Source organism: Rana temporaria, chromosome 4, assembly GCF_905171775.1.
Source record: "Rana temporaria chromosome 4, aRanTem1.1, whole genome shotgun sequence".
NCBI classification, from domain to species: domain Eukaryota; kingdom Metazoa; phylum Chordata; class Amphibia; order Anura; family Ranidae; genus Rana; species Rana temporaria.
Window position 1 is genome coordinate 465,015,826 of NC_053492.1, and position 12,527 is coordinate 465,028,352.

At 46.2% G+C, this 12,527-nt stretch overlaps 1 protein-coding gene across 1 annotated transcript in view; it reads left to right on the top strand.

Moving 5' to 3' along the window:
• Nucleotides 1-12,527, top strand: part of PLCB1 (phospholipase C beta 1) — an 825,411-nt gene that overhangs the window by 48,108 nt on the left and 764,776 nt on the right. The window contains exon 2 of the mRNA XM_040351701.1: nt 1,171-1,248. Coding sequence (XP_040207635.1) covers nt 1,171-1,248 — 78 coding nt within the window. The remainder of the gene's footprint in view (nt 1-1,170; nt 1,249-12,527) is intronic.

Genomic DNA, 12,527 nt, shown 5'->3' on the forward strand with positions numbered 1-12,527 from the left:
GATAGGCGCAGCGTATCAGAGATACGCTACGCCGCCGTATCTTACCTGGCTTTAAGTCGAATCCAGGAAGATTTTGCGCCGTAAGTTACGGCGGCGTAGTGTATTTCTGGCGGCGGAATTCAAATCGGCGGGTAGGGGGCGTGATTCATTTAAATGAAGCACGTCCCCGCGCCGATTGAACTGCGCATGCTCCGTTTCGAAATTTCCCGCCATGCTTTGCGCGAAATTACGTCGCAACAACGTCATTTTTTGAACTTAGACGTGACTTACGTCCATCCCTATTCACGGACGACTTACGCAAAAAAAAAAATTCAAATTTCGACGCGGGAACGACGGCCATACTTTAACATGGCGAGTCTATCTATACGCCGCAAAATAGCAGCTTTAACTATACGCCGGAAAAAGCCGACTAGAGACGACGTAAGAGAATGCGACGGCCGCGCGTACGTTCGTGGATCGTCGGAAAAAGCTAATTTGCATACCCGACGCGGAAAACGACGCAAACTCCACCCAGCGGGCGCCGAAGTATTGCACCTACGAACCGAAGGCGTACAAAGCCGTACGCCTGTCGGATCGAACCCAGAAGCCGTCATATCTTGGTTTGAGGATTCAAACTAAAGATACGACGCGGGAAATTTGAAAGTAAGCCGGCGTATCAGTATGTGGATCTGGCCCTTTAAGTGCAATTTTCCACTGATCACCAAAGTAGGGAAGCATTTTTCCACCTATCTCCCTATACATTCACGTAGATACCTCTGCGCATGGTACCCCTGCTGACAGAGAGCTTGCCTCCAAAAGGTTCAGAAATCCGACTACCAATCCTCGTCCATATGAGGAAGGGTTAGACAACCTCGGCCCTCACACTATTTTAAAACTACAAGTCCCATGAGACATTGCAAGACCCTGACAATCACAGGCATGACTCCTAGAGGCAGAGTCATGATGGGATTTGTAGTTTCACCACAGTTGGAGGGCCGAGGTTGCCAAGAGGTCCAGCATCCCCACCATACATTTTGGGTCGAATGATTCAATGTACAGGGTGCTGAAGTCAAACTGTTCATGTTCCAGCTGAGTTTTCTCTGCATATTTAATAAATATGTATCTTCGATTATGTTCTCTTTGATTACAAGGCACAGCGTATTTAATGTGATTGTTTTCTATGTATTTCAGGACTCTACTTTTGTGTATCCTGTTGTCCTCAAAGTGGATCCCAATGGATTTTTTATACACTGGGTAGATCAAAACAAGGTAAGAAAAATTTATATTCACTGTCTTTTATAATGTACTTTTGTAGTTGCCTAAAGTGCAATGGTTTACTGTAGGGATGGGGGGGGGGCCTTCATTCTGTTGAAAGGCTGACAGGAGTAGCGACAGTGGCAAGGCTGACAGGAGTAGCGACAGTGGCAAGGCTGACAGGAGAAGCGACAGTGACAAGGCTGACAGGAGTAGCGACAGTGGCATGGCTGACAGAAGTAGTGACAGTGGCAAGGCTGACAGGAGTAGCGACAGTGGCAAGGCTGACAGAAGTAGTGACAGTGGCAAGGCTGACAGGAGTAGAGACAGTGGCAAGGCTGACAGAAGTAGCGACAGTGGCAAGGCTGACAGGAGTAGCGACAGTGGCATAGCTGACAGGAGTAGCAACAGTGGCAAGGCTGACAGGAGAAGCGACAGTGACAAGGCTGACAGGAGTAGCGACAGTGGCAAGGCTGACAGGAGTAGCGACAGTGGCAAGGCTGACAGGAGTAGCGACAGTGGCAAGGCTGACAGGAGTAGCGACAGTGGCAAGGTTGACAGGAGTAGCGACAGTGGCAAGGCTGACAGGAGTAGCGACAGTGACAAGGCTGACAGGAGTAGCGACAGTGGCAAGGCTGACAGGAGAAGCGACAGTGACAAGGCTGACAGGAGTAGCGACAGTGACAAGGCTGACAGGAGTAGCAACAGTGGCAAGGCTGACAGGAGAAGCGACAGTGACAAGGCTGACAGGAGTAGCGACAGTGGCAAGGCTGACAGGAGTAGCGACAGTGGCAAGGCTGACAGGAGTAGCGACAGTGGCAAGGCTGACAGGAGTAGCGACAGTGGCAAGGTTGACAGGAGTAGCGACAGTGGCAAGGCTGACAGGAGTAGCGACAGTGGCAAGGCTGACAGAAGTAGTGACAGTGGCAATACTGACAGGAGTAGCGACAGTGGCAAGGCTGACAGGAGTAGCGACAGTAACAAGGTATCCAGGAGTAGCGACAGTGGCAAGGTATCCAGGAGTAGCGACAGTGGCGAGGCTGACAGGAGTAGCGACAGTGGCAAGGCACCAGGAGTAGCGACAGTGGCAAGTCTGACAGGAGTAGCGACAGTGGCAAGGCTGACAGGAGTAGAGACAGTGGCAAGGCTGACAGGAGTAGAGACAGTGGCAAGGCTGACAGGAGTAGCGACAGTGGCAAGGCTGACAGGAGTAGCGACAGTGGCAAGTCTGACAGGAGTAGCGACAGTGGCAATCCGACAGGAGTAGCAACAGTAACAAGGTATCCAGGAGTAGCGACAGTGGCAAGGCTGACAGAAGTAGTGACAGTGGCGAGGCTGACAGGAGTAGCGACAGTGGCAAGGCTGACAGGAGTAGCGACGGTGGCAAGGCTGACAGGAGTAGCGACAGTCGCTACTCCTGTCAGCGACGGTGGCAAGGCTGACAAGAGTAGCGACGGTGGCAAGGCTGACAGGCAACAGTGGCAAGGCTGACAGGAGTAGCGACAGTGGCAAGGCTGACAGGAGTAGCGACAGTGGCAAGGCTGACAGGAGTAGCGACAGTGGCAATACTGACAGGAGTAGCGACAGTGGCAAGGCTGACAGGAGTAGCGACAGTGGCAAGGCTGACAGGAGTAGCGACAGTGGCAAGGCTGACAGGAGTAGCGACAGTGGCAAGGCTGACAGGAGTAGCGACAGTGGCAAGGCTGACAGGAGTAGCGACAGTGGCAAGGCTGAGAAGAGGAGTGACAGTAGCAAGGCTGACAGGAGTAGTGATTTTAACAAGTTAGTGACTGTTGGGTGTAGGATCTCCTAAGCTTGCACACCATGAACGGTAGGGGGGGCGCAGTTTGGCATCTTTGCCCTGGGCGCTGGATGACCTTCCCCCAGCACTGCTTGGATTGAAGGTATTGGTATGACCCAGGCGTGAGCTAATCTTTTTTTCTGGATGCATAGAATCAGTTTTGCAATACTCATTGTGAGTAGGATTGTATATCACATTTACAGATTGGGTTCCAGCTTACCATAATAGACTCAGGCAAGTCTCCGTTTCCTTCACGCATTTCAAACTTTTCTAAATTGGTTTGGATCCCCACTTAGCAATCTTATTTACATCACGCCATTATTATACTCATAATGAACTCCTCTCCGTAGAACTGTATACACTAAACATTGACTTTTGATAAACCTTGAAGGATTTGCATAAAATCGATTCCTTTTTTTCGGAGAATCTGAGGCCCGGAGCTCATTTCTAGATGCGGAGAAATGACTTCTATAATCTCTGTTTTTTGTTCAGTATATCAAATGTGACATTTAATTCATTTTCTTTACTCTCCGAATCCTAGTTTTATCTCGTATTAATTCTCTTTGCTCTCCCGTCGCCCTTTGAAATCATTTAATTTATTCATAATGTCTTCTTTTTTATTGTGTGAGCTTCATGATGTGCGTGTTGGCGATGATTAATTGCGCCGGTTGAAGTGCGCTGCTGTTTTTCTATGTTGTGTGTGGTCTTTTTGAATATCTGACTTTTTTTTTTGTCATCGCCTCGACTTACAATGTGGGGTATTTCTGGAACCGATTAGTAAAGCACAAGACCTTAACCACTTAAGCCCCGGACCATTTTGCTGCTAAATGACCCAATGGGTTTTTACAATTTGGCACTGTGTCGCTTTAACAGACAATTGCGCGGTCGCGCGACGTGGCTCCCAAACAAAACTGGCGTCCTTTTTTCCCCACAAATAGAGCTTTCTTTTGGTGGTATTTGATCACCTCTGCGGTTTTTATTTTTTGCGCTATAAACAAAAATAGAGCGACAATTTTGAAAAAAATTCAATATTTTTTACTTTTTGCTATAATAAATATCCCCCAAAAACATATATAACATTTTTTTTCCCTCAGTTTAGGCCGATACGTATTCTTCTACCTATTTTTGGTAAAAAAAATCGCAATAAGCGTTTATCGATTGGTTTGCGCAAAATTTATAGCGTTTACAAAATAGGGGATAGTTTTATTATTTATTTATTTTTTTACTACTAATGGCGGCGATCAGCGATTTTTTTCGTGACTGCGACATTATGGCGGACACTTCGGACAATTTTGACACATTTTTGGGTCCATTGTCATTTTCACAGCAAAAAATGCATTTAAATTGCATTGTTTATTGTGAAAATGACAGTTGCCGTTTGGGAGTTAACCACAGGGGGCGCTGTAGGAGTTAGGGTTCACCTAGTGTGTGTTTACAACTGTAGGGGGGTGTGGCTGTAGGTCTGACGTCATCGATCGAGTCTGCATATAAAAGGGATCACTCGATCGATGCAGCCGCCACAGTGAAGCACGGGGAAGCCGTGTTTACATACGGCTCTCCCCGTTCTTCAGCTCCGGGGAGTGATCGCGAGGGGGCGGCTAGAAACGAATAGCCGCGCCCTCATCCCGGATCGCTCCCCGCGGGTTACCGACCGCCACATGTACCGGGGGGGACCCGCGGAAAGGCGGGGACGTACATGTACGCCCATATGCCTGTACGTGCCATTCTGTGGACGTATATGTACATGCGGCGGACGTTAACCGGTTAAAGTGGATGTAAAGCCACGCTCGTTCTTTCTAAACTACTGCCATAGTGCTGATTTATAAGGATATAGATGCCTCCTGCATGTATCCTCACCTGTCAAATGTTTCCCCTCTGTCTGTTATAAGAACTGAAAAACTGCAGATTCTGTGGGTGGGTCTGTTGTCCGGAGCTCGGTGGGTAGAGTCGTGATGTTAGTAGACTCCCCGCCCTCCTCTACACTCCCCTTATCAACATGCATTTTTTCCTGTGTATTCCTTACACTGAATTCTGCTATGATCACTAACATCCAGTCAAAATCCAGAAAAGTGACCACATGACTTCAGAAAAGGAGTGGGGGTGGGAATTAAAAAATAATGCCTGTCTCCACTCTCCAGGCTAGTGCATGAGATATGTAAATAACCTGTCACTCACAGCAAGGGGGCAGGACGGACTAAGGTTTTTCTCTGTAAGTCCGTTTTATTAGACTGAACTGGATTAACTCTGTGTGGCAAGACTGGGCACAGATGATAGGAAATCTTATACTCTACATTGTGACATAAAAAAAAAAAAAAAATATTCAGGTTTACATCCACTTTAACAATTTACAACGTACCCAAGTACCTTCACCTTCGCTCCTAAATGAGTAATCCAAAGAAAAGTACTATAGAAACCTTGGGCTAGATTCAGCAATGAATTACGCCGGCGTATCTATAGATACGCCGCGTAAATTCAAAGCTGCGCCGGCGTATCTTTTTTCTGTATTCAGAAAGCAAGATACGCCGACATTAGCCTAAGATCCGACTGGCGTCGTATCTTAGGGTGCATATTTACTCTTTTTTTACGTTGTTTACGTTAGGCTTTTTCGGCGTAAGGTTATTTCTGCTATGAGGAGGCGCACGCAATGTTAAGTATGGACGTCGTTCTCGCTACGAAATTTAAATTTTTTACGCCGTTTGCATAAGTCGTTCGCGAATAGGGCTGGACGTAATTTACGTTCACGTCGAAACCAATATGTCGTTGCGGCGTACTTGGGAGCAATGCACACTGGGATATGTACACGGACGGCGCATCCGTACAAAACGTCAATCACGTTGGGTCACCAAGAATTAACATAAAACACGCCCCCTCATCCACATTTGAATTACGCGCACTTACGCCGGCCCCATTTACGCTACGCCGCCGTAACTTAGAAGGCAAGTGCTTTGTGAATACAGCACTTGCCTCTCTAACTTACGGCGGCGTAGCGTAAATACTATACGCTACACCGCCGTAACATTGCGCGCCCCTACCTGAATCTAGCCCCTTGTGTGCATGACTACCTCTGGTACCAATCACATGACCAAATGGAGGTTATTCAGCCAACCAATCAGCAGCTGTTCCTAAATTCTGAGGCTCCTCTGCCTCAGCATTGGATCATGTGACCAACACCAGCGGTACTAAATTAATAATAATGCGCGGCACTCATACAGTGGCGGTGCGTCCATAAGGCCCCCCTCTCTCCTGTCACTCTCTAATCCCCATAGATAGAGTCATGCATTGCATGACTCTATCTATGGTCACTGCTGACACCCCCTATTCAGGCGTCCGGTCCCTTTTCGGTCACCGGGCACCTGAATTACAGCGGCAGGGTGTTTTTTGGAAGCGCTGATCCATCAACGATGTTATTGGGCCCTATTGTTGGTATCATTGAGAGGAATTGTACCCCATCACTGATGTTATTGGGCCCTATTGTTGGTATCACTGAGAGGAATTGTACCCCATCTCTGATGTTATTGGGCCCTATTGTTGGTATCACTGAGAGGAATTGTTCCCTATCACTGATGTTATTGGGCCCTATTGTTGGTATCACTGAGAGGAATTGTACCCCATCACTGATGTTATTGGGCCCTATTGTTGGTATCACTGAGAGGAATTGTACCCCATCACTGATGTTATTGGGCCCTATTGTTGGTATCACTGAGAGGAATTGTACCCCATCACTGATGTTATTGGGCCCTATTGTTGGTATCACTGAGAGGAATTGTTCCCTATCACTGATGTTATTGGGCCCTATTGTTGGTATCACTGAGAGGAATTGTACCCCATCACTGATGTTATTGGGCCCTATTGTTGGTATCACTGAGAGGAATTGTTCCCTATCACTGATGTTATTGGGCCCTATTGTTGGTGTCACTGAGAGGAATTGTTCCCTATCACTGATGTTATTGGGCCCTATTGTTGGTGTCACTGAGAGGAATTGTTCCCCATCACTGATGTTATTGGCCCCTATTGTTGGTGTCACTGAGAGGAATTGTACCCGTCACTGATGTTATTGGGCCCTATTGTTGGTATCACTGAGAGGAATTGTTCCCTATCACTGATGTTATTGGGCCCTATTGTTGGTATCACTGAGAGGAATTGTTCCCTATCACTGATGTTATTGGGCCCTATTGTTGGTATCACTGAGAGGAATTGTTCCCTATCACTGATGTTATTGGGCCCTATTGTTGGTATCACTGAGAGGAATTGTTCCCTATCACTGATGTTATTGGGCCCTATTGTTGGTGTCACTGAGAGGAATTGTTCCCCATCACTGATGTTATTGGGCCCTATTGTTGGTGTCACTGAGAGGAATTGTTCCCCATCACTGATGTTATTGGGCCCTATTGTTGGTATCACTGAGAGGAATTGTACCCCATCACTGATGTTATTGGGCCCTATTGTTGGTATCACTGAGAGGAATTGTTCCCTATCACTGATGTTATTGGGCCCTATTGTTGGTATCACTGAGAGGAATTGTACCCCATCACTGATGTTATTGGGCCCTATTGTTGGTATCACTGAGAGGAATTGTTCCCTATCACTGATGTTATTGGGCCCTATTGTTGGTGTCACTGAGAGGAATTGTTCCCTATCACTGATGTTATTGGGCCCTATTGTTGGTGTCACTGAGAGGAATTGTTCCCCATCACTGATGTTATTGGCCCCTATTGTTGGTGTCACTGAGAGGAATTGTACCCGTCACTGATGTTATTGGGCCCTATTGTTGGTATCACTGAGAGGAATTGTTCCCTATCACTGATGTTATTGGGCCCTATTGTTGGTATCACTGAGAGGAATTGTTCCCTATCACTGATGTTATTGGGCCCTATTGTTGGTATCACTGAGAGGAATTGTTCCCTATCACTGATGTTATTGGGCCCTATTGTTGGTGTCACTGAGAGGAATTGTTCCCCATCACTGATGTTATTGGGCCCTATTGTTGGTGTCACTGAGAGGAATTGTACCCGTCACTGATGTTATTGGGCCCTATTGTTGGTGTCACTGAGAGGAATTGTTCCCCATCACTGATGTTATTGGGCCCTATTGTTGGTGTCACTGAGAGGAATTGTACCCGTCACTGATGTTATTGGGCCCTATTGTTGGTGTCATTGAGAGGAATTGTTCCCCATCACTGATGTTATTGGGCCCTATTGTTGGTATAAATTGTTGTTCAAGTGATACTGCGCTGGTCTAAAAAATTTGTGGAAATTAAATTGATTTAAATAGTAACACAATGTAAATAAACGAATATATATAATTGCTGCTGCAGCAAAAAAAATGTTGGATAAACATCAAGTGCAAATAAAATAAAATTATGCTGCGCTGCTGTGGTATGACTTAAATACAGTTTCTATCCCAATTGTATCACAAAATTAGAGATATAACCGTATATATATACAAACAATGAAAATAAAGTGACTTAGTGCACACAATAAAGTGCAATCAATATTGAACAAAAGTCCCAAAGAAATTTCAACAAAACTCCAAATTCTGTGCGAACATGAATGCCAGAAAGAAAGGTGCTGAAAGTAGTGTCCAAGTAGCAGGATAGATGAGAAAGCCACCACCTCCTATCTATATCCTGCTTACCGGATGGGATGGATCCCTATAATGAGGAATCAAAAGCGCTTGTGGCTTTACAGCCCAGATGGCAATCAATCGATCCAGTAAGCAAAGGGTCCTCACTTCTTAGTAAGCAATCTAGCTTTCCCCTTTATGTTCACATTACCGCTCTCCAGCAAGTCACCATGTAGATATCCAAAAGGAAAAAAGAATCGACATAGAGCAGTATTGCAAACAAAGCTGATTTAATAAGAAAATGTCAGTTTCACTCACATTTAGTAGAATAACAGTAAGCGTTTTAAATGTCTCTAGCCGGCCGGCTTTCTCGTATCGCTCGTTCCTTCCGGATGGCGATGAGGTACACACAATAGTGGCGTCAGCACGCCGCTCCTCCCTACGCCGTTTCGTCCTATCGTGGACTTCTTCCAGGGGCACGAGCGGCGTGCTGACTCGCCACTTGATATTCGTTAGCAACGCCCTAGGTCCGCCCAGTTCTGACATCATGTGACCTGGCGTGCCGATCCACCATCTTGGAATTGGGATCGCTTGCCCTTATTAGTGATATCACATAATAAGTGTGCGGAGAGATGTATATTAAGTAATATTTTCTGCTGGGATTCAAATACGAGCCACAAGGAATAGACAAACAAGGGTGGCAATGTCCATAACCTCGAATAACCCACCCACATCAGTACATCAATCTCCGAATTTAATATCTCAGCATATCCATATTGAAAGTTCAGAGCTTAAATTTGCATAAGTTGAACATGTATATGTAACAAAAATATATGTATGTGAAGTATTGTTGGTATCACTGAGAGGAATTGTACCCCATCACTGATGTTATTGGGCCCTATTGTTGGTGTCACTGAGAGGAATTGTTCCCCATCACTGATGTTATTGGGCCCTATTGTTGGTATCATTGAGAGGAATTGTGTCCCATCACTGATGTTATTGGGCCCTATTGTTGGTATCATTAAGAGGAATTGTGTCCCATCACTGATGTTGTTATTAGGCCCTATTGTTGGTATCATTGAGAGGAATTGTGTCCTATCTCTGATGTTATTGGGCCACATTGTTGGTGTCACTCAGAGGAATTGTGTCCCATCACTGATGTTTTTGGGCCACATTGTTGGTGTCATTGGGAGAGATTTTGCCCCATCGTTGGTGTCATTGGGAGCAAATGTGCCCTCTTCATTGGTGTGAGTGGGGAGAATTGCCCCATTATTGGTATTAGTAAATCAAATAGTGCCAAGGGCCGGATAAAAGCAAGCAAAAGGCCGCATCTGGCCCGTGGGCCGCAGTTTTGGGACCACTGACTTAGTGCATATTAGAATAGCCCATAAGATAGTCTGTGAATTGAACTTTACATATAGAATACTGCAAAGATAGAAAATACAGTATAATATGCAGTACGTTTTAGCAGAGTCACAAAATAAAACCTTTTATTGAATTTTTATTTTTTTTATGTGATTTCTAAAATGACCAAATGGATTGTGCTTTTGTGAGTTGACAATAAAGTCGTATTGGAGTCTGATGTGCTGTTGACTCGCCATGAAGATCGGATTGGTTATTTTTGGGCATTAAAAGCAAAGACCTCGGGTTGTATTATTATAAACTACAGGAAGTCCAAAATGTTGCCAAGAGAGACAGGAAAGAAGAATTGTCCATGCTGGCTCTAAGGACAAAGAAGCTTTGCTTTTTTACGGCTAGGTGAGGGCAGTAAGCTCACTTCACAAAGATATAACACCAGAATAAAGATCCTTAGTTTTTAAAAAGTGACAATTATTTTCAGCTTGTTGCAATGAAATTTTAAGATTGCAGCCATATACAGTGGAACCTTGGATTACGAGCATAATCCGTTCCAGGAGAATGCTTGTAATCCAAAGCACTTGCGTATCAAAGCGAGTTTCCCCATAGAAATCAATGGAAACTAAGATAATTTGTTCCGCATTGACTTCTACTGCATGTAATACCGCATGTGGCCAGAGGTGGGGAGGGGCGCCAGAAATACTCAGAGACCGTTCGAATGCAGTCAGAAATCCTCGGAAAGGCTCAGTAACACTGGGGAACGGAGTCGCTAGCTGCACTCGCAGGCACGGGAGCCACGCCCAAGGATGACGCTGTAGCTCTGGCTCCCGTGTCCTTTGATTGGCATGGGAATCTGGAGCTCTGTACCTGTGCTCAGCAGAAGATAGGTGTGCTGGGGAGGCGGGAATGGGCGGGACTACTGGGAGGTGTATGTGTACAGAAGGCTGGGCTAGCTATTGAGAACTAGGCTCGTTCTCGATCAAGCAGGTAGGGGAAAAGCGGCAATGCCCATGTGCAATGCCGCTAAGCATGTTGGGAGTTGTAGTTCACAAAATACTATGAAGTAGCGGCCGGGAGCGCGCTCTGAGGACCAGAAGCTGAGGAGAGTATGGAAGAGCATACAATCGGCATGTAAAAAAATATTGAAAAACAAAACTTTTTGGGGATCCGCCTTCAACGGCATTACCCGAGATAGAAATGTGCGTTTCCTCGCATTCACTTTGCATAGCGGGAGAATGTGACTGACTCTCTATGGAGACGGTTCACATATCTCCGCACCGGGTCCGGTGTGGTGTGCCGGAAAAACGCGTGCCTTTTTTGATACGTTTCAGATTCGATCTCAGCCCAAAATTCGGGCTGAAATCGAACCTGAAACGCTGAACCAGCACGCACCGGACCCCTTCTATGAGCTGCATGCGGCTACGGTGTGAACCCGGCCTAAGTGTTTAGACCCACTTCAATGCTGAACTCCAGACATGAACCCCTCTTTGCCCCCACCCCATGCTAACTAATCTTTGAGTTAGTTAAAAAAAAAAACAGAAGCCCAATTTACTTATCTAAGTAAATCACATGAGTCCTGAGTCTTCTATACCCTTCACTCCAGATAGGGAGAGTCTTTCAGGTGTCCAAGTCACTGCATGGGGGATGTGGACACTTTCTATTAGCTGTTAAGCAGCATGTTCTACTGAAAGCGCCAGAAGACTGGACATCATGATGACATTAAAATTAGGCGCCCAACTGGTGTGGGCACAGACTGCAGTGATCAACAAACATTGTCAGTATCATACCCTTCATTGCAGATGAAGAGAGCCCTTTATCAATTGTCGCCACTGTGCCATCAGTTGTCACCACTGTGCCATGCCATCATATGCAGCCACTGTGCCATGCCATCAAACGCAGCCACTGTGCCATCATTTATCGCCACTGTGCCCATCAATTGTCACCACTGTGCCATGCCATCAAACGCAGCCACTGTGCCATCAATTGTTCTCACTGTGCCAAAATTGTTACCACTGTGCCATTAATTGTCACCACTAAGCCCATCAATTGTCGCCACTGTGCCCATCAATAATCAATTGTAGCCACTGTGCCCATCAATTATAGCCACTGTGCCCATCAATTATAGCCACTGTGCCCATCAATTATAGCCACTGTGCCCATCAATTATAGCCACTGTGCCTCTGGCTCTGATAGGCACTTCCAAAGCCAACCAGCTGCTGTTATTCAGATGGCCGGCGCTCACCAGGGGGCCGGCCATCTGAATAGTGGACGGCAGCAACAATACATAGATTCATGCAATGCATTAATCTGTGTATTGTATTTCAGTGGCGGTGCAGGAGAGAGAGGGGGCGGCGCTCCTGCGCCCTCTATGGACACACCGCCACTGTGTACAACCGCTTTAATAGCCAGATTCACAAATAGTTACGCCGGCGTATCAGTAGATACGCCGACGTAACTCGCGCCGTCCTAAGTTTAAGGGTATTCTCAAACTGAGATACACTTAAACCTAGCTAAGATATGTCAGCCTGCGCCGTCGTTTCTTAGGGTGGAATATTTAGGCTGGCCGCTAGGTGGC